The sequence below is a fragment of the Anas acuta genome, chromosome 15, assembly GCF_963932015.1.
Source record: "Anas acuta chromosome 15, bAnaAcu1.1, whole genome shotgun sequence".
Taxonomy (NCBI): Eukaryota; Metazoa; Chordata; class Aves; order Anseriformes; family Anatidae; genus Anas; species Anas acuta.
This window is the reverse complement of record NC_088993.1, coordinates 6,368,353-6,395,593: the sequence shown is the minus strand read 5'-3', so window position 1 is coordinate 6,395,593 and position 27,241 is coordinate 6,368,353. Positions and strand designations below refer to the sequence as shown.

The window sequence follows — 27,241 nt, the reverse complement described above, 5'->3', positions numbered from 1 at the left end:
GGCGTGGCCAATGGGCGGGGTTGTTGGGTGGGGGCGTGGTCAAGGGGGCGTGGTCAAGGGGGGCGTGGCCAATGGGAGCGCGCGGATTGGCGGCGGGCGCGCGGGACGGTTGAGCCGGGGGCGCGCGTGATGGCGGCGGCAGCGGGTAAGGGGGGGGGGGCACCGGGAACCGGGACCGGTATGGGAGGGGGCACGGTGAGGGGGTGGCCCGCTGTGTGCCGGGGGGGCTCCGGCACGGAGGGGGTGTTCCGGTAAGCGGGGGGGGAACGTCACGGTGCGGGGGGGGGCTCGGTAACGGGGGTGTCACGGTACGGGGGGGTGTCCCGGTGGGGTGGGGTGGGGTGGGGTGGGGGGGCTCCGGTGTTGGAGGGGGGGATGCCGGTATGGGGGTGTCACGGTGAGTGCGTGGGGGGGGCCTCCGGTACGCAGGGGGTGTCCCGGTGCAGGGAGAGGGAGGTCCCGGTGCGGGAGGGGTCGTCCCGGTACGGGGGCGGTCCTGGGGCGGGGAGCGGGCTCGGGACGGGGGTGTCCCGGTGGGGCGGGGGGCTCCGGTCTGGGAAGGGGGTGTGCCGGTACAGGGAGGGGGGGGGTCCCGGTGTGTGCATGGGGGACTTTGGCACGGAGGGGGCGTCCCGGTACTGGGGGGTGTCACGGTGCGGGGAGGGGGCTCGGTATGGGGGGAGGTCTTGATGCAGAAGGGGGGTCCCGGTATGGGGGGGTCCCTGTCCCGGTGCCGGTGCCCAGGCAGCGCGTCCCGCAGCATGGCAGAGCCCCTACCTGAACATCTTCAAGCATTTCCGCGTGGAGGAGTGGAAGCGCTCCGCCAAGGAGGGGGACGTCACCGCCTGCCTGGTAACGGGGGGACACCGGGGGGACAGCCCCTGTCCTGGGTGTAAGCTCTGGGCTCCCCCCCCAGCACCCACTCCCCCGGTTCCCGCAGGACAAGAGGCTGAAGGGGACCGTGTACCGCATCCGGGGCTCCGTCCCCGCCTGCAACTACCTGCAGCTGCCCCGCACGGGGACGCAGTCGCTGGGGCTGCGGGGCCGCTACCTCTACCTGCTCTTCAGGCCCCTGCCCCGCAAGCACTTCGTGGTGCACCTGGACGTGGCCACCCAGGTGCGTGAGCCCGGCCCGGCGGTGCCATCCTGCATGGGAACCCCGGAGCTGGCACCTCCAGGGGGGTGTAGGAAAGCTGGGAGGGGTCTTCAGCAGTAGGTGCTGTGTGTAGGATGAAGGGGAAGGGTTTTAAGGTAAAAGGGGGAGATTTAAGTGAGGTGTTGGGAGGGAATTGTTAACTCAGAGGGTGGTGAGGTCCTGGTGCAGGCTGCCCAGAGGAGCTGGGAGCCCCAAACCTGGCGGTGCAAAAGGGTGGATGGGGTCGTGCCCATGGTTGGGACCAGCTGGGCACCACGGTCCCCACTAACACAAACCCCTCTGTGATCTTTGGTGCGCTCGAGTGCAGCTGGTCCTCAGCATCACAGGTGGGGGACCCCAGCCTGAGGCTTTTCCTGTCCTTGTGACACCTCTGGGTTTCTCCTCTCAGCCTCGGAGGGGACAGGGGACACAGCTTGTGTGCCCGGGGGATGCTCCACTCTGCAGCACGTCCCAGCCAAAGCCACCAGGGTGACCGAGCGCTGCCCATGTCTCTTCTCAGGAGAACCAGGTGGTGCGCATCTCCTTCTCCAACCTCTTCAAGGAGTTCAAATCCACAGCCACGTGGCTCCAGTTCCCCTTCGTGTGCGCAGCGGCCAAAGGCTCGCTGGACGAGAGCACAGCCAGGGCTTCCAGGCGAGGTAAGGAGCTGGGGTCGGGCTGGAGAGACGCAGCCGAAGGGAATGGTGAGCGCAGGAACCAGCTGGATGGGCGCGAGGAGGGCGAGCACCCCGGTGGTGTGGGTGCAGTGTCCTGGCCAGGAGCCCCTCGCGAAGCATCAGGCTGGGTGTGTGGGCGCAGGGCAGCGAGGCTGTCTGTCTGTCTGTCTGTCCGTCCCAGAGCCCAGTGCTGTGTCAGTGAGCCGTGAGATGAGTTCTCTGGTCTCTTCTCCAGATCTGGTGGGGGCAGCCCCTGCTAACGTGCGCTGGACCTGCCTGATGCTCGATCTCCACGACATCCTCTCCATGTACCTCAACCGGCGCTACAGCCACCTGAAGAGCATCAAGCTCTGCTCCAACCTGCTGGTGAGAAACGTCTGCACCAGCGACTTGGTGTTTGACCCAGGTGAGGAGCTGAGACTCAGGGGTGGTGTCTCTGTGATTTTAACCAAGCCTTGATGTGCCCCGTAGTTTTTAAAGCTGCCTTTAGATGCGATTGCTGTAGGGCAATTAGCCCTGATCAGGCAGTTTAAATTCTTAGCCCGTGAGCATGGGAGTGAGTCTGTATCAAAGCTAGGCTGACTTCAGTGGTGAGAGGAAGGGGAAGGGACAAAACGCCAGGTGTGGTGTTAGCAGGTCCATGTGCACTGCCAGCTGCAGGCTCACGACCTTTCTGGAGGAAAGTGTCATCTTGTTTTCCAGCTGGAAAAATGAGGGATTCGAGAAAAGCTAAATATCTTACCAAGGTTAGAATTTTTCTGGGGAAAAAAGGTGTTAGCAAGGCTTGCTTCTCCTAGGCCCATGCTTTTAGCTGTCCAAAGAGCCTGTGGTTTTTGTCTCTGGTATCTGGAAATCTTGCAACGCTTTTTGAATTCACCTGCTTAATGTAACAGAGTTACTTCAGTTAAAACCTTTGTATCTAACTTTTTTCTGTGCCGGAAACCTTCCCAAACTTACTGGTCTGCTGAAAGAATTTACAGATGCTGCCTGCCGTGAAAGAGGCTCTTGGAATTTCTTATGTCACAAAAACGTTCTTGAAATTACAAACTCATCAAGGAACCAAGACAAGAAAATCAGAACAGAGCCCTAGCACAAATCACATGAAACTATGGAAAATAATAGAAAACTAAGCGAATTTTGGGCCTGGGGGACTCATAACTGGATACCAGGTGTTGTCTTTGGAAGTTGAGAGTTTCAGGAATATTCCTACACGAAGGTGTCTTTGTTACAGACCTTGCTGCAGTTACAATCTTTGTTTTTTGAAGTCCTCAAAGAGGGCAGCCGTGTGTCCTACTGGAAACACCTCATTTCGGCCAGCTCCACAGGCCTTGGAGAATTTCATCTTCTTGTCTTCCTGCCTCTAGGTGTGACTTTCTCCGAGGCCCGACAAGCCAACCTGGCCGGCCACGGCGTCTCTCCCATGCCGCGGGAAATGGCCTTCCCTGTGCCCAAGGGGGAGAAGTGGCACGACCACTACGACTACATCAGGTACGCCCGCTGCTTGTGGCACCGCCAGAGCTTTCACACCTCTCTTCAGGGAGCACGGTTAAGGAGTGACAGAGTTAAGGAATGACAGATTTATACAGACCTGGGGCTCTAGTCGAAACGTTTTGGTTGCCACGGCTCTGGTACTTACAGGTTGTTAGTAAGTCTGCCCTAAATTGCTGATCGCTGATATTTTGGGGCAGGAAAAATGCCCCCAGGGTGCTCCCTGAGGTTGGTGTTAACGCCAGTCCTCTCTCTCAGCAGTCTCTTGCTGGATCTGCCTCAGGTGAACTCAAATGTTTCTTCCGTGCATCCTGTTCCAAAGGAGCGCTTCAACCCCTGGCTAATTAAAGGGTGCTCACGGTGGCTGCTGAGCTGTGATCGGCCTCTGCTCCTGTCTGCACTGAGGTTTTCACCAGAGATCTGTGTCAGTCATAAATCACGGCTCCTTACAGGCACTGCTTAGCAGCGTTGCCTAAAGCAGGCAGTGCTGAGCTTACCCTTGAAAAGGATCGGGGTGGTTTGGAGTGGGGAGATGCTGCAGTGCCTCACTGCTTGGGGGATGAGGGGGCAAAAGGAGGAATCTTGTAGGAGGCAGCCAGCTAAACTGCCCTTGTTAAAGGCTGTTGTGCCAGGCTGTAAGGTGTCACGTAAGATCTGTGTGTGTGTGTGTGCAGAGGCCTGGTTACACGGTGTCTTCCTCTGATTTTGCTCAGGTTCCCATCCGAAGGGTCCCAGCTGCCGTATGACTCCATCCAGAAGAGCTGCTCCAGTCCTGCAGCAGGTGGGAATGCCGGGGGCAGCAGCTGAGGCCATGCCAGCCCCCGGTGTTTGCTCGAGCAGCGTGCTGCTGGCCTCTGGGGCTCCGTCTGTCCAGAGCCCTTTGTGGGATCCGTGCTGGGAGAATTTCTCCCAGAGGTTTAGAGGCACCTGAGAGGCTCAGCGTTTCACCCTGAGAACTGGCATGGGTCAGCTGAAGCACCCACGCTTGTTTGGAAGTGCCGGGGAGTTTTAGGAGGTGGCTGGAGCAAAGATGTTTCTTGGCTGTGAAATATGGTTAACTTTATACAAGCTTTTCCATGGACTCCTCTTGTAGAGCTATTGAGAAAACAGCCCCCAGTCTCCTGGGGTTGGGGTTCTTTCCCTTCTCCCTCCCAACCGAAGGCAGCAAATCTGCAGCGTGTTTTCTGTTCAGTATCTGTTGTAACAGATGTTCCAGGCAGAGTGCAATCAGGGGACTCTCAGGGATTTCTCAGTTCATCCCCACACCTTCCTAGGCTCCAGCAGGAGCTGAGTGATGTGGCTGTTGGTTTCCTTCGTGCAGGAGCAGGTAGCTAACAGGCCAGAGGCTTTCCAAAAGAGTCCAGCCCTTTCTTCTTGTCCTCCAGGTGGCCAACCCTCGGAGGACCCCGTCTGCCACCTGCCCCAGCCGGTGACACTCACCAAAGCCGTCCGTGACCGACTGTCCCTCATCCACCAGATCACCAGTCCCAGAGCTGTAAGTGTGCCCTGGAGGGAGGGTGTGACTTTTGCCTTCCTGCCTCACGTGGATTTTTCCCTACATCTCCTCTTTATTTCCTTTATTCAGGCTGTAGAAGCTGCTTTTTGTCTTCCGCAGCCTGATCTGGGCAGGGTCTGTTGAGCACAGCCCTGCAGCGAGTGCCTCGGTGGTTCCGTGTGGTGTAGCACAGAGCAGGGACAGGATCAATGCCAAGTGCTTCATGGTCTCTAGACATCTATCCCTGTGTCAGTGGAGTACTTTTGTCTTCAAATTGAAGATAGGAAACGAGGACTGGAGACTAAAGAGCTTGCTGGGGTGTCCCCAGGGAGCAGAGCAGCACTGGGGTAGGGATTGCTGTGCCTGCAGGCAGCTGCCCTCGCCGTGATCGCACCTTCCCCACTGGTGTTCAGGCTCTCAAGCTCTTGGTGTTCAGGCTCTCAAGCTCTTGATGGGCTTCTGGAGAGGGGAAAAGCACTCGGGAGTGACACCGGTGTCTCCCTGTCTCTGCAGTGGGTGTAAGGCTGGAGGGCTGGTCTGTGTCTGAGCCTCTGCCCTTTACAGGTGCCACCCCGGTGTCCTGCAGTTACAAGAAGCATCCCCGAGGTTCACCTGGAAGCCCCAGGGCCTCTGAGAGCCGTGCGTGCTGGCGACCAGGAGGCAGAGAAGGACTCGGGGCAGTGCCCGGCAGTCAGCGACGGCAGCATCCACGTGTACGCGCACCGCAGGAGCGAGCGGGCTGCCCGCACCACCCGTGGGGGCTCAGAGGAGGTGGGCTCATCTCCCACGGCTGTGCCGAGTGTGGGGACCCCCTCGGCGCCCTTCCACACCTCCTGGGGATGGTTTCAGGGCTGCTGAAGGCTTGCTTGAGCAAGTGGCATGGGGACACTTGTGCCTGATGGTTTTGAGCCCAGCAGAGGGAACACAAGCTTCAGGCTGGAGTTTTGGTTAATGCTACAGGATACTTCTGCTGGCATTATTTTTTCTGACTGGCAGTTCTTTCCTCTCGGGTGTTACACGTCTTGAAAGAGGGACCCTGTGTTTGGGTGCACTGACATTAAGCTGGTTGTGTGTTTGATGATTTGCCCAGGATGCGTCCAGGAAGGGCCCCGGAGCAGATGTGCTGGCCAGCAGGAGAGCTGCTCACTGCAGGGTAAGACCAGGAGCCATCCTGCAGCAGCAGCCTGCTTTTGGGGTGTTTTGGGGACGTGGAGGGGGCTGGCTGGAACCCCCTTAGATGGAGTGGGAGAACTTCTCAAAGCTGGGAAATCCCAGCTCCTTCCTTTCTTCTGGATTTGACTTCTATGTTAAATAAAAGCCATCCGCTTACTGGGGGAGAAACCAAGGCTGTGTTTGTTTTAGAGAGAACCAGTAAATGGGGGTGGAGGGCTATGGCAGAGCAGTTGGCGAGCTGGCCCTGCTCTCGGGGTGACTCTGCTCTCTTGTTTTTCAGAGTTTCTTACCAGATCCAATCCTGAGGCTGAGAAAGATAATCGGCTTCGGAGGCGGCAGCACCAAATGTGTCAGTAACTTGGGCAGTTTTGCAAGTTTATCTGTAATCACGTGTTGGTTTTTCAGAGGTGCGGAGGGCAGGCAAGTGCCACGCTTTTGGTACGTTTTTGCTGGGGAGAATTGCTCTGTAACAAACGGGCACGAGCCCATGTTTGTGCATGGGAACTATTGCTACGGTGCTGAATCAGAAATCAGGGGGCCTTTCAGATCTCCTGGCTTCTGCAAGCAGGGAAGCGTTTTGGATTGTTAATGATAAAGAAAGGGTCTTTTTGGTTCGTCCAGTTCGAGGCTCTGCCAAGAACATTTTCTTCCATATATTGGCTGTGCATGTTTTAGACATGATTTGTATGGTAAATCGGCTGAATTAACTCGGCTGTCAGTGGGGCTCCTCGTTTTCCTTTGCAAGATAGATCTGCTGCACGCAGGCAGCAGATCTCCAAACCTGTGGATTTAAGAATTTTCTGGGTGCAGCCCAGGGTCACCTCCGTGCCATCTCATCAGCCCTCTTATTTTTGTCTCGGTCCTGCAGGCGCTGTGGACTAAGGACAACTCCGCGGTGGTGTACCCGTGCCACGCTGTTATAGTAACCCTGCAGATTCAGACCGGGGAGCAGAGATTCTTCACCGGCCACACAGACAAGGTAGATACAACTCCTTATGAAGGTGTACGGCCGTGCTGTGCCCGTGCCCGAGGTGCAGGCACCTCCCTGCTGCTCCTCTCCCAGCTCTCCAACCCGCTGCATCCTGCAGGTGTCGGCGCTGGCGTTCAATGGGAGCAGCACCTTGCTGGCTTCGGCACAGGCTGGCCCCCTGAGCCTGCTGCGCCTCTGGGACTTCCCCGGGGGCAGCTGCCTGTCGATGTTCAAAGCCCACATGCAGGTGCTCCTGTCCCTGAGGTAGGTTTCAGCCCTGGGGAGGTGCGTGAGGGCGGAGGGGATGTGCGCAGGGGTGCGTTCAGGCGTGCCAGGTGTCGCAGCGTGGCAGCTTTTCTGTGCTATTAGTGCGTGATAAAGCAGGGGTGAATTACAGCTCTCCCTCAGCTGCCTGTGCTTGTCACTGAGACCTGCTGGCAGCTGGCCCAGCACGGCTGACGTGCTGCCAGCTCCCGGGCTCATCCCTCGGGACCTACTGTCTCCTTGTTGAGATGTGTTTGGGGTGTGAGGTGCTGCGTCTCACCTGGTGTCCTGTTCTTGCAGCTTTTCCTACAGCGGAGCCGTTCTCTGTGGTGTTGGAAAGGATGGGCATGGGAAAACGGTGAGAACTAAAACTTATCTATTTATTTTTTTTGCGTTTTCTCTGCTCTGCCAAGCAAGTGACAGGAGAGGATTTCCCTCAGATCAGACAAACCACTGCTGTGTGCTCGCTGTCTCCCAGCCACCAGCCCAGCCAGGACAGTTCTCCTTGTGCCCTTTGGGGATCGCTGCAGCCTAATGCACGGCATCGCCTGGCATCGCTGCAGCAGTTCCAGCCCACCCAGCTGAGGGTGACGCGTGCTTGTGTGGCATTTCGAGCTGGAAGGCTTGCAAGCACGTAGTGGAGGAATGGGAGTTCAAATGGGAGATTTGGCACCGACTGGAGCCCAAAACCCGTTTTTTATAGCATCAGGGGCGAGCAGGCAGATGCGGGGTTTAATCCTTCCCTTCAGGGCTCCCAGCACCGTGTGCTGGAAGCGATGCTGGGCACCGAAGCTGCCACCCACTGATGTAGCTAGGGGATGACGCAGATCCCACACATAGTAGTCAAAAATAAAATTGTTTTTTGGGACTCAGGGTTTTACTTGATCAGTGCAACTGTTTTCATCCAGTAATCCCTTATTGACAACTACCAGCAATTAGCTGTGCCATCACTAACTGCCTACAGCCTGCAGGAAAAAAACAAACAGCCACAGGACTGCTCCAGTTTTTTCACAGCGTGAGGCAGAGCTCTGCGAACCGGGTGGGAGCTGGAGAGGGGAAATCAATGCGCTGAAAGCGGCACGGGGGGCTGGAAGCAGGCTGGGAGGGGCTATGGGGATGGCCAGGAGCACTTTTGGGGTGGCACATCGGTCGTTCTTAGCCTCGGAGGCCGTGCTGGGTTCATTTCTAACGCCGCTCTGAGAGCAGAGAGCTAAATCACCCGCCTGTCCTTGCTGATCATCCCCGTTCCTTTGGGGGTGCCCCACCACAAGGACCGATGGGCTTGGAGAGAAGGCCTGCAGAGGGCACCCCACGAGGTGAGGGGAAGCTCTGAGTGCACCCCAAGATCACAGGGGCATTGCCAGACAGTTACAGGCTCACAGCCCCAGGACCTGTAACTGGGAGCCAGACTGTTGAGCACTTTGAACAGTCCTAACCCTCCATATGTGAACTTTGTGGGTTTTCTTCACTCCTTCAATTCCATTATCGGTACTTTGTGCCCAGAGCAGTCTCCAGGACGTGCAGCTGTTTGGGACGAGGATCCCCCTTGCTGCCAAGGTTTCCGTGTTTCAGCCCGGTGCCGTGCTGTCCTTTTCCTTCAGGTGGTGGTGGTGTGGAACACTGCCCAGGTGACCTGTGGCGGAGACGTGGTCGTGCTGGCCAAAGCGCACACGGGTGTGGACATCCAGACCTTGAAGATTGCTTTTTTTGACGACACCAGGTAGGGTGCCAAGGAGCCAAAACGGACAGCCCCGGTTCTGGCGCGGCTGGGGGTGCCTCGTGGCGCTGCAGGGGCAGGGGGCTTCTGGTGCCGCTCCTGCTTTTGGCCCCCGCTGTCAGCACCCACCTTTGGCACGAGTCCCCTGCCGTCCCTTAGCCCCGTTTTGCGTGACAAGGTGGTTTTGTGTGACAGGATGGTGTCGTGCGGCCGGGACAACGTGCGGCTGTGGCGGGTGCGGAGCGGAGCGCTGCGCTCGTGCCCCGTCAACCTGGGCGAGTACCATGCCCTCGAGTTCACCGACCTGGCCTTCGAGGAGGGGCACTCGGCCGAGCGGGAGCCGGAGGACCGCACGCTGTAAGGGGCTGCTGGGCTCCCCCCTCGCCCATCCTTGAGCCACCCTGCAGGGACAGGGCTCTGTTGAGGCTCTCTGGCCTTTTCCTTATTCTATTTGGCGTTTCAAAGGGGCAGAAAATCAGATGGGAAGCTCCAACGTGCTGTCCCGGCTGCAGATTTGTGGGGCGGCTCACGGGAAGGCACCTCGGGCACCCAGTTGACCTGGGGGGGGTCTTTCTCCTTTTCAGCTTTGTCTGCAGCAAGAGCGGCCACGTCTTGGAGGTGGACTACAAGCACGTCTGCATCAGGAGCGCGCGGCGGCTCCTGCCCTCGCAGCAGCAGGACCAGCAGGGCGGAGGGGCAGGTAGGGCTCTGGCAGGGAGGAGAGGTAATGGGGTAGCTCGGATGTCATCGGGGCAGAGGGGAATTCAAACAACCCCCTGGTAAATTAAACCAGCCGCTTACCCCCTGCTAAGGATTATTTGGGGGTTGATTAGGTCACCGCTGGCTATTTTCCCCTTAAGCAGTGCAAATAGTTGTACTTAGGACAGCAAAGTATCATTTTAAGAACAAATTTCAGCATTTTAAACGCTGATTGCAGTTTCAGAGGAACACTGCTTTTAGAAGCATGAAACAAGGTCTTAATTTGCTGATGGGAATCTTAATGCAGAGATGTTTAAAAAAAAAAAAAAAGCGGAGAAGATCAATGAAAAGATGAATTTGGGGATTTTTTCATTATTCAGCTCGTATGAAGTGTTTGGGAAAGCTTTGATGCTGTGTACGAAGTAGTTCAGCTTTCAGCTTGTCCATTAACTTTAACAGCAGGAAGAATTCACTTTCAAGTGTGACTGCTCGATCTCAAAACTTGGTGCGTGTTTTGCTTCGGCAAATTGAGCTAATTAATCTCGAGCGTGCCCCTTTGAGAAGCATGTAACTCCAGTTCCCACTTCGTGGGTGAGAAAACAACAAAGAGGAGATGAAACCGTGTCCCTGGGTGTCTCCGTGGTGGCGGTGCTGGCTGTCTTCGGTCCTTCGACTGATAGACTTCATACCAGAATCTCAAAATCAGTCACTTTCCCAGTTTCTGTAGTTGTGTTATCCTCACTTGTTCTTCTCTCCCACTTCTCACTACCCCGCAGGGAGGATTTGAGGCACAGGAATGAAACAGTTTTGTGTCTCAGACAGTTTACCCAGGACATCCCTTACCACGAGATCCCGTTCACACCAGAAGTGTGAATTTCTGAATCCTAAGAAGAGGTGGCTGGGACCCGAGGCAGCCTCTGCAGCCACTCGCAGTGGGATTTCTGGCTGCTGGAGCAAGTTGGAGCCAGCTCTTGGGTGGGGGGACCCTCAGCTTGAGTTCCTGTGTTTCTGCCTGTGTACAATGTGGTGTTTTTGGGATTTCAGGCCCTGGGATCGCTATAAACAGTATCAGCATCTCCTCAGCCTTCTGTGCCACGGGTTCAGAAGATGGCTACCTGCGGCTGTGGCCGCTGGACTTCTCGGCTGTTGTCCTAGAGGCGGGTGAGTAGAGCTGGGGCTGGGCTTTCTGAACTCCACACCTACGTCAGCTGGCTGCTGGGAAGCAAAACCTCTGCTCTGATGTCCCCAAAAGTAACTGTCGTGAATGAGGGCATTTTTCATGCCTGCTGTCTTCAGAGAGGACTGTCTTGGGAGTATTTTACATCAATGACAATTTATTCATGTTCATTTTTCTAACTCCTGGGCAAGAGGCAGGAGAGCCGGGGTGAGAACAGGCAGTCCGTCTTGATTTCTGTGCCCTTGTACCTACAGCTCATCTGTCCGTGGAAAAATTAGGGGAGAAGTCAAGCGGTTCTTCGCTCTATTTGAAACAGTCATCATAACAGCCGAGCTCAGGGACTTCCAGAAAGGGCACAGACTAATTTGTCACTGGACTCAAACCTGCAGGCACTCAATCTTGAGGTCGTGCGGGATGTTCACTCCCGTGTGCACTTCTTTCCCATACATGAATTTGGATCTGTGGCTGTGCTCCAGTGCTGCTGCTCCTTTCCCGGGGCTGTGCGCTGACTGCTGTGTCTTTCCCCAGAGCACGAGGCGCCGGTGACTTCTGTCTGCATCAGTCCAGACAGCCACAAAGTCTTGTGCACAACCACGGCTGGGAACCTGGGCTACCTGGATATAGAGTCCCGGGACTACAGCACCCTCATGCGCTCTCACGAGGACTCCATTCTGGCGTTCGCGGTGGAGGGAGTTTGGAAGCAGATGGCAACAGTGTCTCGGGATAACAGCATCCGAGTCTGGGACCTCGTGTCCATGCAGCAGGTGGGTGAGATGCGAGTCGTTAGATATCTCATTTATTGATAGTCTCTTCAGTCTCTCTTTAGCTGAGTTATCAAAGTTCCACAGTTCAAGAGCCCTGAAATGTTCTCCCTGAAGCTTGGGGTGCGCCTGGGGCAAGGAATCCTTCTGAAGTCTGGAGTTGGGAGAGTTTTTGCTTAATGCGTTATTTGGTCTTAGACTCTGAAGGTGGTGTTAAACAAAACGGGATGATGTATTTTCTTTTCCTTCATCATGTGTATATTACTTTTAACACAAAACATAACACCCAGGGGCTTTATCTAAATGACTGAAGACCCAGCACTTCACTGGGTTTTGGGAGCAACCAGGAAGGGTGAGATTTCTGTTCGCAGGACACGTGGTGGAGGTCTGAGGCTGCCTTGTGGCTGCCGGGTACAGCTTCACCCAGCTTCGTGCCTGTGTTATGTCCTTTCCCTGCAGCTGTATGACTTCACGGCTGCAGATGAGATGCCGTGTGCTGTGGCCTTTCACCCTACCCAGCGGATCCTTGCCTGTGGCTTTGGCAGTGGGATGGTGAGGACCTTCAGCTTGGCAGCCTCCGATCTGCTGGTGGAGCACAAGTAAGTGTTTGCAGCGGGAGTTGCACCCGTGCAGGAGCTAGAGCAATATCTGTGCAGTGGGAGAAGTACTTTCCTTGGGCTGGAGTCCTCACGTCCCAGCTGAGTGGCTTTCAAGCAGAGATAGCCTTTGCACGTTAGACTTCCACCACTCAAAACCTTGGCACAGCAAGCTAGGAGGGCTTTGGGGGGTGGGATTTCCCAGCTGACAGTAGGAAAGGGGCTCTCCTAGAGATCAGCTGAACAGGGAGCTCTTGTGAGACTTGGCATGGGCAGTGGAGGATGCTCCAAAGGGAGAGGGAGCTGGTCCCGTGCAGGGACAGCTGGAGTGCTGCACTGGCTTTTTCCAAAAACTCGGAGTGCTGGTTCTTCTGCTGGAGGTGTGAACGTGGTGCTTGTCCCTGGTTGTTTTGTTCTCCTGGGTCCTTCACTCTGTTCCCATTGTTGCTACTTTTTTTTTTGTGGCTCTTCTCCACGCTTTTCATGTTTTCTGCCTCCTTGCAGGCAGCACCGCACTGTGATCACTGGACTGACTTTTTCTCCAGATGGCAACTTCATGTTCAGCTCCTGTTTGCAGGGAACTCTGGCTCTTTACAGCTCTGTGGTGCCAAAAAGCCATGTCTTGAGAGTCCTGGGTAAGACTTTGGAGTTGTGGGTTTCATGCAAGGTTCAGATGTGCAGGCTGCAGCTGACTTCTATAGTTCCTAGTTAAAGCTTCTTGTAACGTTAAAAAACAAACAGCAAAATCAATTTTATTGCTTGCTCCACTCCTTGAAAGCACCACACGTTCAGTCAGGCTGAGAGCCACGTCTCTAGACCTTGCCTTTGAGGTGGTTTACTGTGTGGTGTGGATTTTGCAGATACAGTAGCTTCTTCCACGACAGAGGTTGCTCCTTTCTCAGGCCAGAGCGTTAACCCAAGGCTGATGCAGAGGCAGGAGGAGCTGCAGGCAGCAGCACCGTCACGGAGCGAGCTGCCTGCGGCGTGATCTTGGCTCCTCTCACCCCTCTCTTGCTGTGGCCCTCAGGTAACGTGGTGGCCCGGGATGCTGGGAGCGGCCCGGATGCTTTGTCTGTCAGCGGGGACAGCCGTCTCCTGGCCTTCGTGGGGCCCTCCAAGTACGTCGTGACCGTGATGGAGGCCTCCTCGCTCGATGAGGTACCCAGCGGGGTCCCCACCTTCCCCGGGGGTGGGCAGGGGAGGAAATTCCTCCAGACTGGATGAGATGAGCAACCCCTGAGGCTTCTCCAGGGTGGTTTTTCAGTAGCTCCTCTTTTCACAGCTGCTGAGGGTGGACATCAGCATCCTCGAGTTGAACAGCACAGCCTTGGACACTGCAGTGAGAGTCTGCTTTGCTCCTGTGCCGCGAGGCGAGCTCCTGGTGTCCACGTCTTCCAATAAAATCCTTGTGCTTGATGCAAAAACGGGACGACTGGTGCGAGAGGTAGGGCGTTATGAAATTCACGTGCTTTGACACTTTGTGTTGCTTTGGGCAGCTAAATGAGACAAGAGCTCATGCTGGAGTTCACAGGCTTCCAAGAAGAGCATGAGTGGCGTGCATGTAGCTATCCTGGTGTGGTCATGCTCATGGTGAGCCTGAGCTTGTCCTTGTTTTCCTTGCCTCTCTTGTCTTCTTCTTGGCTTCCTTGTCTCGCTCTTGCCTTCTTGCTGAACCATAAGGACGTGAACCTGTCTCTGCACTGCAGTGGGCTGGTGCTGTGGGACTAGTTACCTGTCTCATGGGAGAGCGGGTGAAATACCCAAATGGCCAACCTGAGTTTTGAGATTGGGCTGTGTCATAGTGGATCTGTCTGGATCATGGTATGTTCAGTGGTTCTGTGGTCCTCACGCTCCTGGAGAAGGACTAGGAAACTAGCACACCGCTTTCTTGGGGATGTTGGGCATCTCTGTCTCCTGTTTTAAACTTCACCAGAGGCCAAAAGGATTCCTCTCATCTCCATCCAACAGACCTGAGGCTTCTTGTTCCTCAGGCGGTGTTTAACTTGCTGATAACGAGAGCTGGCTCGGTTAATGCTGCTGGTGCTGTGTCTTGTCCTCAGGTGTCTCCTGTGCACAAGGTGTCCTGCTCTTCCTTGGCACTCAGCAAGGATGCCAGGTACCTGCTCACTGCTGGCGACAAGGTTATCAAAGTGTGGGACTATCAGATGCGCTTCGATATCAACTTCCAGGTACCGCACACACGGGGAGGGAAGCGGCTTGGCGTTGCCCTGACCTGTCAAATAAAGCATTTCTCAATCCCTGGAGAAGAAAGTAGCAGGTGGCCTCTGGGTGGCTTGGCTCATTGTCCCCAGTCCCGGTTTGCCCAGCAGCTGAGGAACACAGCCCTGTTCCCATGTCTAAGGTGGTAGGGCCATGCACCGAGTGCAGGCTGGGGCTGTCCAAGCACTGCACCTAGCGAGAGCCTGTGCAAAGGACAGAGGTAGCTGTAACCTCTCTGCTAGGCACAGAGCCATGCACAGAAGGAAACGGCTTGCTCAGGGTTTCAGAGGTGTTGAGAGCTGGGATGAGAGCTTGGGGGCTTTCAGCTCCTGCTCGTTTCTCCAGATCAGCGCATTTAAGCCCAAACATAGCTTTGAGCACTGCAGGTGTGGTGCTGGCCTCTGTGCTGAGCCTCTGCTGGGGAGCGTAGACAGCAGCTTCCTTCCCTGGGTGTCCAGGAACCCCAGCGTGCAGCCCGGAGTCCTGCCGGCCAGGCGCGTGATGGAGCTCAGGACGTGCTCTCTCCCAGGTGTACATCGGCCACTCGGAGCCGGTGCGCCAGGTGGCTTTCACCCCAGACCAGCGGCACGTCATCAGCGTCGGAGATGCCATCTTCCTCTGGGATTTCATGGCTCTGCCTGCGGAGAGGTCTCCCCCAGCCCTGTAAGTGCAGCGTTGCCTCCCCTGCCTCCCCTCCCCTCCATCCCCTCGCGGTGTAACACCGGGCTTGTTGCCTTCCCAGGGCTCGTTCCTCCGAGTCTTCTCCGCTGCCAGGAGCAGGTGAGTGAGTTTGCTCCCTCCCCTGAGTTGCTGTGGGCTGCAGCTCTTCCAGAGCTGCTGTTCATGGCACGGGGTTGGGGTTGGGCTGTGGATTTTTGGTTCCTTCCCTCAGGGGGGTAGTCAGACAGCAGGGGCTAACCAGCTAATGAGCCCCATTGGCAGTCTCCGGTTAATTGGCACCTCTCAGTGGGGGTCTGCCAAGGAGGGGACGTTCTGAGCAGGGCAGCTCTGGGTTTCCTGGTGGCTTGTTCAGCTTTTGCCTTCTGTCTTTCCTTGCCTCCTGACTCCATCTCTTCTGTCTTGCTCCCTGGCCTCACCGTTTCCCCTCTCTGTCTGTCCCTCCTTTTCTTGAATGGCAGCGGAGAGGTGGAGAGGTGGCTCCTCCTGCCTGGGAGGAAGCTGGAGAATGAGCTTGGAGGCATCGCCATCAGTCACCCTGGGAGGATGAAGGGATTTAAGTGAGGAAGGGAGTTACGCAAAATGTTTTCTTTTCACAGAAAAGAGCTCTGAAAAGCTGAAGGATGCCTCTGATATACCTCGTCAGACAATTCCTCTTCCGTTGTTGTCCTCCCCACCGTGTCTGGATGTCAGCTCTGTCCACCTAGCAGGATGTCAAAGTAAGAGGAATCGATTATAGGAGAGGGTGAAGTTGAGCTTGTTTTAGGACTAACTCCTTGCCTAGTTCACCAGCATCCTGTCTGTGCCCCTCATCCCCTTTCTGCGGACTGACAGACCAGTCTGCACTTTCCTTCTCCTAACTTGGTCAAATCCAGCCAGAGGTGTTGGGGTGCAGCACTGCTTCACCCTCTGCTCTGCTCCGTACGCTACGCTGCTGGCACAGCTTCGTGAAGGCTGTGGTAAACACCTTGTTGGACATAACCAGCAGGAAACGTCTGCTTTGCCCTCCACCCTACCTGATGGGCTGTTACACACAGCAAGAGAATGACACTGCCAAAAATCAAAGGCTTGCTCTCGCAAGAAGCGGTCCTGAAGGACGCAGCTGGTTCTGTCCTTCCACTGCTTTGTTTTTATTCTTTAGGTATTTTCTCCGAGTCGGACAAAGAGGAGGAAGCCTGTTTGCCAGGCAGCAGCAGGCTGGTGGCGAATGGAGACAAAGACACCTCGGTCCTCGTGGTGGAACCGGGCAGGAGCGAGGAGCTCGTCGTGAGGCCCAAAGTGAGGAGGGAGAGCTCGAGGTCTCCCGGACAGTCAGCACGTGGTAAATGAGGGCTGGTCCCATCTTCTGTGGGGCACAGCGTGTGCAGGCCTGCGTGGCAGCTTGGGCTGTTCTTGAAAAATACAGATCGCTATAAATATGGTGCAGGCAGGCCCCAGGCAGCGCTCAGCACAGCAGTGGCCAGCCAGGCTGGGTGCGTGCAGGAAGAGTCAAGGGGGGCTCCTCCTGGTCCCCAGGACCACTCGTTTTTCTGTCTCTTTCCCTGCTGCTGCTTCTAGGCAAGGCAGAAGCCCCTCTTCAGCTTGTAGCCAATATCATCTCTAAGTAGCACATTCTATTGAACCGTGCTGAAATTAAAGCTCCCGATGTCTCTATTAATAGATGCACAGCCTCGAAGCTGCAGCAGTTTGTGGCGAGCAGCCAGCAGCACGCAGCTGCCAGCGCTCAGCCCCAGGCAGGGTTTGTTGGAAAGCTTCAACCTAAAAATGTGCCTCTGCTACTCCGGTTCGAGAGCTCTTTCTAGCAGCGTGGCTTATGCTTTCGCAGCGATGCCCAGAACGCACAGCGTGGATGCCTTTAGGCTGTTTGGAGCACGGCTGAGTGGGCTGATTGGGGAGATGGATTTTCTTCTTTTGCTCCTGGAAAGCTGGCGCTTTTCGTACAGCCGGTCACTTGGTCACGTAGGAGCACGTGCGAGTGACTCTGCGGTCTGCTTGTTGCCTCTCCCATGTGCTTGTGTGTATGCACACGTAGCGTGTGAACAGACAGCAAGCCACAGCATAGCTGCTGATCCCAAAGCGTTCCCTGAGCAGCGTCACATAGGCACCGTCTTCTTCTTTGTGTGGCAGAACCCAGAAAGGAGACCAAAAGCCCCCAGTCCCAATGCAGCGTCCGCCCAGATTCCTACCGGCATTTCACTCCTCGCTTTAAGGCATCGGCGCTCCCCCAGGTGAGATTTGTGCCGGTGCTGGTTACCTGGGCAGGTGAAGAACCGGCATTTTGGGGCTGGGGTAGGTGGCTTTTCAAAACTGTTTCCATTTTTTGGTTCTTTGGACAAAAGCAATTTGTGAAATGCACCCCCGGGCCTGATGTCCAATTTGAAACCCTTAACATGAGTCCGCCTTTCTCCTCCACACGCAGCTCTTTCCAGACTAGCAAAAAGTGAGTTATTCTCCATTCTTTTTCTGTTCAGCAAATCTGCATAAATTTTTATTCAAAGGCAATGGAAATGGCATGTGCTATTGAAAGTGAAAGACGAGTGAGCAATGGAGTGATTCATCACGCACACATATTTGTGAGCAGATGCGTTGGCAAAGCAGGCTGGGGAAGGCAATCCATCGAGTGTAGTGAAGGTAGTTCAGGCACAGCTCTCTGTTAATAAACAGAGCAATAATAAAACAGAAACTTAACTCAACCTTTCCCTAAGCTCTGCTGCTCACAGTGGTGGGAGAAAAGCTACGTTCAGCTTGCACCATCAGTTCTCTCTCCTGTCCCCCCACCTGGCAGCGCTTTTTCCCTCGTTGTCTTCCTGCTCCAACATCCACATCACCGAGTCAGCAAAACCCGTTGAGCTCTTGCCCAGCAGGATTAGCAGCTGCTCATCTGATGGGCAGTTGCTGCCAGCCTGTTTTGTGTCCCATCTCAAAGCATCCGTGCCTGGTTTTGTTGCTGCGGTTTCTCTTTTGTACGCGTAAGCGTGCGCTTTCTCATTGATCCCTTGATGTGTTGGACTTGAACTTTGAGCATTGGCATGAACCTGTGAGCGTTGTGTGTGTGAGTTATGTGTGTGTGTGCTTGCACGTGTGCTTTTCTTATATGGGTCTTGACTGTACCTGCCCAGACCATCCTCCCAGAGCTTAATTTAAGCCCATGTCTGTTTTTCTTGCAGAGTTTCGTATCTCCTCCAGCTGGCAACGAGCTCTTGAAGCTGAAAGCAGTGATCGGCTACAATGGGAACGGCAGAGGGAACATGGTGTGGAACCCGGACACAGGTACACGGGGAGGGCTGAGGAGGGGTGGGAGGGCTGTGAGCCCTCGCTGTCTGCAGGCACACGCTGAGCCCAAGTCAGGTCTAGCTGTTGGGTGAGGATCTTTGCTTTAGCATAGCGCTGCTCTGTGTTTGTAAAACCCAGTAACCCTTCTGTGCTGCTGGTGATGATTAGTTGATACAGGCAGTCCCAGGCTTCTGTTGCTGAGTGGATAGAAGAGGAGGAAGGGCTGTCCCAAGGTCCATCTCACCTCCTTTCTCCAAGCTGGAGTGATGCCCATCAGCTTTGCTTTGCTCAGGGCAGGGGAAGTGAGATTTGTCTTACTCCATCCTCAGCCCGATGGGAAGGATGCTGCAGAGGCCATGTACCAGGGTCAGCTTTTACGTATCACTGAAAAAAAATAGTCTTCCTGCACTGTGATGTGAGTTACGGCGGGTGAAGCCTTTACAGGAAACCATCCCATCTCCTCATTCTCTGCTAGGCTTCTTTGCCTACACCTGCGGCTGCGTCATCGTGGTTGAGGACCTGCACTCGGGGCTGCAGAATCATTGGCTTGGCCACACAGAGGAGATCTCTACACTCGCTGTCAGCCACGACGCCCAGGTAGGAGAGGCTTCTGCTTGCCCAGGACTGTGTGTTTTTTTCTTCCTGTGTCACTTTGGGCTAAAGGAATGTCACCGGCTAAAATCCCAGTTGCCTGTTCCTCCTTCTGAGTGCTGCGCAGAGACCTGGGGTTATGGAAATAAAATCAGTGGGTTCTGAGCCTGGCTATTCCTTGGGCTGGCTCAGCTTGACTGTGAAGGCTGCTCCCTGCCACCACTCCCTCCTCCTGCCAAGTGACAGTCGTTCTTGCAGAATTTTCCATTTGCCAGCTGCATGACTTTAATTTGGGTCTAATAGTTCCTAAGACTAATGAAATGTTCTCTAATTACTTACCAAGGTCTCTATGACAACATTTTGTTCTGTTAGGTTCTCGCCTCTGCCTCGGGAAGGAGGAATGGAGAGTCCCATTGTCAAATCTGCATCTGGAACATCCAGGATGGGGTCTGCACAACGAGTCTGTTCCACCACAAGACACAAGTGCAAGCCATGGCGTACTCTCGGGACGACAGGTTCCTTGCTACCCTAGGTGAGTTTGCCTGCACCCAGGAACAGCCAGCTCATGGGAGGAGGGTGCTGTAAGTGGTACCCGTGAGCTGTGCACCAGGCTCGTGGGTCTGCCCTGTGTCCCAGCCACAGGCATGAACTTGCCCCAGCTCCAGTTCAGTTCCTTCTCATTGCCCAGTGAGCTTGTTTTTCTTGAAGTTGCAGCTTTCTTCTCCCAGCTGACTAGTGCTTGCTCAGGCTGTGTAAATAGTTTGCAGTTGCTATATATAGTATCCAAAGGGAAATGCTTTCTTCTGGACTTCTTATTGTTGCTTAGCTGGAATTGCACAGAAGTAGCCAGGCTTCAAACTGGGAGCCTCCTGCCAGGCGGCGATGCCAGCACATGATGGACGCTCAAGCTGTCTGTTTTGTTTAGGCAGGGGACATTTAAAGGACAAATATGCAATTAGTAAGTTCTTGTTTTTGCAAGAGAGGACCTGTGGAGCAGGCAACACATTTGCTCTGGGCTGGTGAGTCTGCCCTTGGAAAAAAAAAAAAAAAAGCAGCAAGCTTTGCTAAAGAGAAAGAGAGCTTTGTGCTCTCACGGAGCAGCGTGGGAGAGGAGCCCTTCTCCAGCTCCTTCCTGGGCTGCGGAGAAGGAAAAAGCTGAAAGTGTGCTCTGAGCTGTGGGGTCTGGACAAGGCCGATGAGGCAGCTGCTCTCCTGGCTGCCTGGGAGCTGGGGATGCTTGCCATCACCACGGCCGGTGTCTTCTGCAGCCACCCAGGATGCAGAAACAGCAGAAAGCCAGCTCTGCGTGCTCAGTTCCCCACCACAGCAGCCATCAGCTGGTCTGAACGTTGGCTGCAGCCCGAGCTGTCTTTGAACAACTGGATAACGGGGGGACAAAGTTGACACGAGTGTGCAGTGTGTGCTCATGACCTCTGTGAAGAAAGGCAGAGGCTGCAGAATTCCCTCCTACTGCTTTCATGTTCTACCTAGGGGACTACAACGACCAAACCATTGCTCTGTGGAATGCCTACACTTACGAGCTCCTGTCGTCAACTTGTATCTCGGAGCCAGTCCACGAGGTGGCTTTTAGTCCTTTTTCTCACCGAGAAATGGCCTGTGTGGGGACAGGAGCGGTGACGTTTTGGCTGTTGGAGCAGCGGGGGGCTGACATCAATCTCAAGGTAAATCTCTTTTTTTTTTTTTTCTTTTGAACTTGACGTTCATTATCTCTGACGTCTTCTCCAAGCCCTAGCAAGTGAGACGGAGGCTCTGCCCCCACAGTTCTGCCAGAGCTGATGATTTCTCTTAGCGAGAGTGTGATGTTGGCTGCCCATGAGCAGCTTTCAGTTGTATTTGATGCAGCAACAGAATTAAGTGAGGGTGGGAGTTGTTTTGGTTTTTTCCTTGCAGGTAAGCTCCGTGCTCTCTGTGACCTTCCTGTTTTCTGTGTCCTGGCAGGTTCATCGGGCCCCTGCGCCAGCTGTTTTGGGGCCGGTGGAGCTGACCTCCCTCTGTTACGGTGCCGACACCCTCCTCTACTGTGGGACCAACTCGGGCCAGGTCTGCGTGTGGGACACGGAGACCAATCGCTGCTTCATGACGTGGGAGGCCGATGACGGCGAGATCGGTGGGTGCAAATGCCCCAGGCGTCCGTCAGGGCTGTAATAAATTTTATGGGAATTTTGGCAATGAGCAGCAATGAGCTCAGAGGCCTCCGATTTCAGCTCTGCTCAGAAACCCGATGTGGATATGAGCCGTGGGGGGTGCCAATGGGTCTGCTGCCCGCGTTTGTAGAAGCAAAAACAGCCCTAGTCTGTCAAAATGCTGCGTGTTGGGCTGTGTTAGACCCACGCTGCCCTGCTGGGATGAAACGATGGCCTGGCCCCCGGGAGCACGCCCGGGGTGAGGGCTGAGAGCAGAGGGGGGTTACTCATGGGTGCCCCTTTCTCCCCCAGGGGTGCTGCTGTGCCGGCGCAGCAGGCTGCTGAGCGGCAGCAACACGAAGCGCATCCGCCTCTGGGCGGTGGCGGCCGTGCGGGAGCTGAGGCTGAAAGGTCCCGAGGCCAGGTAGGAGGTCGTGGCACAAACACCCCTGCTCTGCTCGCACCCACCTCGTGCCGTGCCCCTGAGGGGCTCTCCTCCTCGCCTGGCAGCTCCAGGACCTGGCTGAGAGGTGGCTTCTCAGGGACACGTCAGCTCTGCCCGCGGCCGTGCTGCTCTCGGTGCTCTTCACCCTCAGTTTTTCCTCTCCATCCCGGCGCTGCTGATTCTTTCTGCCTGGATCTTTTTCCTGGATTCTCCTGCTGGAAATGGATGTCCGAAGTTTGTGTCAGCAACGTGGAGAAATTTGATATTCTTTATAATCTAAATTTTAAAAATTCTTTAAAAGAATGAGTGAAAATATATCGCTTTTGTTTCTGCTCGTGCTACTGCATCCCTTTATTTTCTTTCTTTCCTATACTCGATGGTTTCAGTGCAGGAGCCCCTCGCTGAACAATTGAGATGCAAAGCCACGCCTGGGCTTATTAGAAAATTGCACTGAGAGGAGGCAGCGTCTGCTCCAGCAGCTGAGCTGGTCCCTCTTGGATCCTCCTTTCCTCCAGATCTCGCTCGGTCATGCTAGAACACGAGATTACCCTCGATGGGACGATCACCAGTTCAGCCTTCGATGACTCGTTAGAAATGGGAATCGTGGGCACCACAGCGGGAACGCTCTGGTACATCAACTGGGCGGAGAGCACGAGCATCCGGCTGATCAGCGGCCACAAGAACAAGGTTCGAGGGGCAGGGAAGGGGTGGCCATGAGAGGGGTCACAGAGGGACACCACAGAGGAGCCTAGGGATAACTGCACCAGGCAGGCAAACGTCAAGAAACCCGAGCTCAGCTGCTCTAACCTTAGTTTTTTGATGGCCTCAGCCTGTGAGTAACTGCAGGTCATTCTGCTGCTGTGCAAGAAGGCAGCTCCAGAGTCAATGCTGAGTGCTGCAACTGCTGGAAGCAGGCTGTTGGTGAGCTGGACACCCATACTGCAGAAAGTTTGCTTTGCCTGAAATAAATTAAAAAAAAAAAAAGGGTACAAAGGATGACTTTTGAACTCTGCTGTTGCTTTGGTGTGCTTCTGTGCTACAGAAAAAAGGTTTCAGATGGTAGAAGGGAAGGTGTTGTACTTAGACCTTTACTGCAGAGTGCCTGGTTCCAGCTTTGTGGTTAGGTTTGCTGCTTTCCGTTGCAAGCCTCGTTGTCAGCCCAAGATTTCTTTATAGCACAAAAATAAAGCCACTCTCCTACCTTTATGTCTGGGGCTTCTCGCCTGGTCTTTCCTGTGAGAGGAGTCCTGGGGGATGAGAGGAGCAGATGTGCTTTAGGCTGCAGCGTTTTTAGGGCCCCTGTTTCCCATCTCCTTTCGTGCTGCAGGTGAACGAAGTGTCCTTCAGTCCCGATGAGACTCACTGTGCCACGTGTGGGGAGGACGGCAGCGTGAGGATCTGGTCCCTGGGCAGCATGGAGCTGGTGGTACAGTTTCAAGTGCTGAACCAGGTAATGGTTTGTGGCGCATCGATCTTTTCGTCTTGGTAGAGGGCACAGTCACCGCCTGGCATTGCAAGGGCTGCTGTGTCCTCGTGGAGCAGCCTAAAGCTGGAGAAATACCTGCAGGTGGAGCTTTCAGTGCGTTTACTGTGTACGGTCCCACTGTTTCCCTGTCATCAGGTCTCTGCCCTGGTTTCTTTTCCAGAGCTGCCAGTGCCTGGCCTGGAAGCCTCATTCCATCGTTGCATGGGAAGCTGAGAGCCAGCACGTGGTGGCAGGGTACAGCGATGGCACCATGCGTGTGTTCAGCATTTCCAGGACAGAGATGGAGCTGAAAATGCACCCCCATGCCACTGCGCTGACGGCGATCGCCTACTCCACAGACGGTGAGGTTCCTTGCTGTAACAGGGGGGAGATGCTGCTTTGGGGAGCAGTGAAGTCTCCTACAAGACGTGTCTCATTCCCTTCCCTCCTCTGGCCGCAGGAGAAATGATCTTATCGGGGGGCAAGGACGGGCTCGTGGCTGTCAGCAGCCCTCGCACAGGAATGACCATCCGTGTCCTCGCTGACCACAAGGGCTCCCCGATCACTGTCCTGCAGTGCACCAGGAAGCAGGTGGGACCTTCCTTCCCCTCTCTGCTTGCTGCTGTGCGGGAGCAAGTCCCCCGTGTGGCACTGCACAGCCATGAGGAGGGGCAGCAGCACGGCTGGGTCGGTCGGCCCTTCTCTTTCCTCTTTGTGCCCACCACCCCCAGTAACCCCCGGTAAGTTCTGTTAGGTTTTTCTAGGGATAACTTCACCAGGGAGAAGCCACAAGCACTGCAGGGGCAATCCTGAGCCAGTCTGTGCCTGTGGGGGGGACCTTTGGTGGTTTTTGTCGACACCCCGTGCACAGATGTGATGTGTGCCCGCACAGAGCAGCTGGAGCTGGGAGCATTCAGACCCCTGCATGTGGCCCATGCCCCCGATAACAGCCTCAGGCTGATTTCCCCGCTTCACTTCTTTGCAGCCTGACCTTGTGCACGTAGCTGGCTCTTTGTACAGCTCCTCTGTGAAGCTGGAAGTCTCGGATGTGCAACAGCGGGATGTTTTTAGCATCTCCTTCGTCTTTCTCTTCATGGAGAGCCTTTTTTTTTCCCTTTGTGCAACTTCCTGAGATGAGAATAATTTTGCCTTTAAAATCTGGGCTGCAAAGCTGCTTTTCCTGGTAATTATAAGTTTTAGGTGAAGGATGTGGTTAGAAGACGTACCTGCATGCAGTCCCCTGGGAGATGTGCAGGTGCAGAGGATGTCCAGAAATCTGTCTCTCAGGCCAGCCGCTCGCTCCTCTTCTGCCGGGGTGCTCAGCCCAGGGCACGCTGCTGGCTCTGGAAACACCGCTTCCTTGTCCTATTTTATTGTGATAAATGCCTTTAAGCACTGCTCAAATGAGAGAATCCCGGAGGTTAATCCCGGCGTTAATCCCCTGTGTTCCCATGAACTCCTGCCCTCTGCTACTTCTTGCTGGCGGCTTTCTGTGAAGCTCCAGTGCTGCAGGAGTCGTAACGTTGCTTTTATCTTCTGTAGTACCACGAGTTTGGGGTGGAAGGAGGTGAGCTCTGGCTGGCCACCAGCTCCGACCGTCGGGTCAGCGTCTGGGCCTCCGACTGGCTGAAGGACAAGTGTGAGCTCCTCGACTGGCTCAGCTTCCCTGCTCCTGCCAGCCCGGAGGTGAGCACGGCGCTTGCCAGCTCCTGTCCCCACCTTGGCACCGTGCAGCCCCGTCCCTTCAGCACTCTCCCCGTCTGTAAACAGGGTGTGAGGCATCCTAATCCCCTCCGAATTCATGTGAGACTGTCAGCACAGTCTGATGTGTGTTACAGGTGTTGTAAAGTTTTTGGTTTCAGCCACCCCGGAGGGGAGGGATGCCTCTGAGTGGGACAGGTGCCGACAGTGAGTGTGCTTAGCAAAGTCATCTTCCTGGGTTCTCTGCTGCTGGGAGAACTTGCTAATGCACCTTCGAGGGTGTAGACAGGCCCCGTGAACCATTTGGCACTGCCTAACCCCTGGGAAGTACTGACACTAAGCACGAGGAGACAAAAAAAAGATGCTTTTGCGAAGAGCTGATACTCCTGTGCTATGCAAAACAGAGCGCAGCCAGGAGTCGGCACAGTCAGCACAGAAGAGAGACCTAATTCTGAGCATGCTGCTGACTGATGTTCCCAACAAGCGTGAATATCCTGAGCCAGAAGCCCGGTGCCTGCTAACAGAGCCAAACACACCTGCTCCAGCCCTGAGTGCCTGTGATGCTGTGCAGAATGCTTTGGCTGCAGAGCAGCTGTGGGATTTGGGCAGCAGGACATCTGTGTCCCAGTGCAGTGTCTGTACTGGACATGAAACAACCTCCAGCGCACGTGATATCAGCCTGCAGAAGGAAGCTGGGTCTTTTTGGGGGACGAGTGCTCATGCCTCAGCCCCAAACACCAGCTGGGCTGTCAGAGGTCTCCCCACAGTGGATGTGGGAAGGACTGACCTTGCATCCAGTGCTAAATATCTATCTTCTGGGCCCTATTTGCTTGCTCTGAAACCAATCCATGACCCAGTCCCACCTCCACACCCACGCAGGAATAATGCCCTGGTGGAAATTCAGCCCGCTGACCCCAGTGCGTCCCGCTTCTGTGGCAGTAACCAGCCTGCTGCAGGTTTCCATGGCAGTGTGGGGTTGCTCCTTGCTTCTTTGAAGTGAGCACGGCTGAGACGGCGACGCAAGGAGGAGGAAACAGCCTCCACCGCAAGAATTTCCCAGTGCTCGTACAGCTGCAGCCCGAGGGCTGCTGTCCCTGTCCCTCTGTGCTCTCCTTTGCTCCCCGTTGTGTTGGCCTCACTGTTGTTCCTTTTGGTTTCCCCTACCAGGGTCTCAGCAGCCTCCCACCCAGCCTGGCTGCTTTCTGCCCTTGGGAGCACGGTACCCTGGTCTACGTTGGCTTTGGGATGCAGAAGGAAGCCTTGTTTTACAGCCTGCACAAGAAACAGGTACTTCTGGCACCCCCATGTGCCGTGCCAGGGCAACATAGGCACTGCTCTGCTGTTGTGTGGCCGTGTTGGATGAGATGGAGGGGAGGCAGCGCTGCCCTTCTCCCTCACGAGACCCACAGGCCAAGCTGGGGGCTTGGGGATGAGCCCCTATATCCACGAGGGGACAGCAGGACCCCCTCTTAACCCAAATATCAGCCCCAGAGCAGCCTCCCCTCCTGCTAAGCAGGGCGCAGAGAGGAGCGCTGTGAATAAATCCAACCCTGAGGGTGTGAGGTGGGTTGGGGCAAGCAGCTCCAGGGCCCTGTCCCTGCCTCTGGGCTGGCTGCCACTCGCTGCTGCTGCTTTTGGAGGAGAGGGCGGTTGCTTCCAGGACCACTAAAGGTCTCTGAATTGTGTCTCCTGGAAAGTGGAAGTGCCTTTGGCAGCTTTTTGAGAGAGGCCGTGTATCTGCGAGCCTCCCCGTTGAGCAGGAGCCCCGCACCCTCCTAAAGATGTCCCTTGAGCACTGTTCTGTCCCTGCCCGTCCCTGAGGCGTTGCTGTGCTTCTCTTGCTGGAGCGCAGGTCGTCGAGAAGATCTCCTTGCCCTACTTCGCCACCTCGCTGAGCCTGTCCCCGGCAGCTCGCTTCATGGCCGTTGGCTTCAGCGGTGAGTAGCGGAGGATGCCCCTTAGCAGCATCCCCCCCGTTCCCTGCTTGTTGTCCCTGTCCCCTCAGCCAAGGGGGGTGTCCCCTGCCTGCTGTGACCCCCTCCTGTCCCCACAGAGCGCCTCCTCCGCCTGCAGCCCTGCCCCGCGGGCACCCCGCAGGACTACGGGGGCCATGATGACGCCGTCCACCTCTGCCGCTTCGCCCCCGCCGGCCGCCGCCTGCTCACGGCCTCGCACAGCGCCCTGCTCGTCTGGGACCTGGGGGGCGGCTGAGGGACAACAGTGACGAGGGACAACCATGAGGGACAACCGTGACAAGGGACATGTCCCATGAGGGACAACCGTGACAAGAGACATCCATGATGGGACCTCAGCGGTTGCTGAGGGACAACCGTGACAAGGGACAACCATGAGGGACAACCGTGACAGGAGACAACCACCATGAGGGACAACCCCGTCCCCTGGTCTCGCTTAGGGCCACCGGTGGCCATATGGGGCCCGGTACCGGCCCCATCTCCACCCCATGAGCCCCCCGCGCTGCGTTTTGGGGCGGTTTCGCCTTTATTTGTCACTTTTCCTTTCACAATAAACCACCTCCGCGCCACCTCAGCCCGCTCGGCCTCACGGGGTGGGG

At 55.6% G+C, this 27,241-nt stretch overlaps 1 protein-coding gene across 1 annotated transcript; it reads left to right on the top strand.

Annotated features, from left to right (window-relative positions):
• The first annotated feature begins 53 nt into the window (after window positions 1-53).
• Window positions 54-27,216, top strand: WDR90 (WD repeat domain 90). Its single transcript, XM_068699651.1, has 43 exons — window positions 54-145; window positions 761-852; window positions 941-1,117; window positions 1,656-1,794; window positions 2,048-2,218; window positions 3,177-3,300; window positions 4,014-4,081; window positions 4,686-4,795; window positions 5,360-5,566; window positions 5,886-5,948; window positions 6,249-6,317; window positions 6,837-6,947; window positions 7,057-7,202; window positions 7,503-7,560; window positions 8,804-8,922; window positions 9,115-9,276; window positions 9,504-9,619; window positions 10,663-10,779; window positions 11,324-11,559; window positions 12,016-12,155; window positions 12,657-12,787; window positions 13,180-13,310; window positions 13,435-13,596; window positions 14,213-14,341; window positions 14,902-15,035; window positions 15,115-15,152; window positions 15,650-15,769; window positions 16,192-16,371; window positions 17,178-17,278; window positions 18,218-18,320; window positions 18,799-18,920; window positions 19,287-19,446; window positions 20,406-20,596; window positions 20,874-21,042; window positions 21,371-21,482; window positions 22,019-22,190; window positions 22,831-22,953; window positions 23,150-23,330; window positions 23,429-23,559; window positions 24,511-24,654; window positions 25,837-25,956; window positions 26,522-26,606; window positions 26,723-27,216. Exons 1-43 carry the CDS (start codon window positions 130-132, stop codon window positions 26,878-26,880), a joined length of 5,538 nt encoding a protein of 1,845 aa, XP_068555752.1. The 5' UTR covers window positions 54-129; the 3' UTR covers window positions 26,881-27,216.
• The last annotated feature ends 25 nt before the right edge of the window (window positions 27,217-27,241 follow it).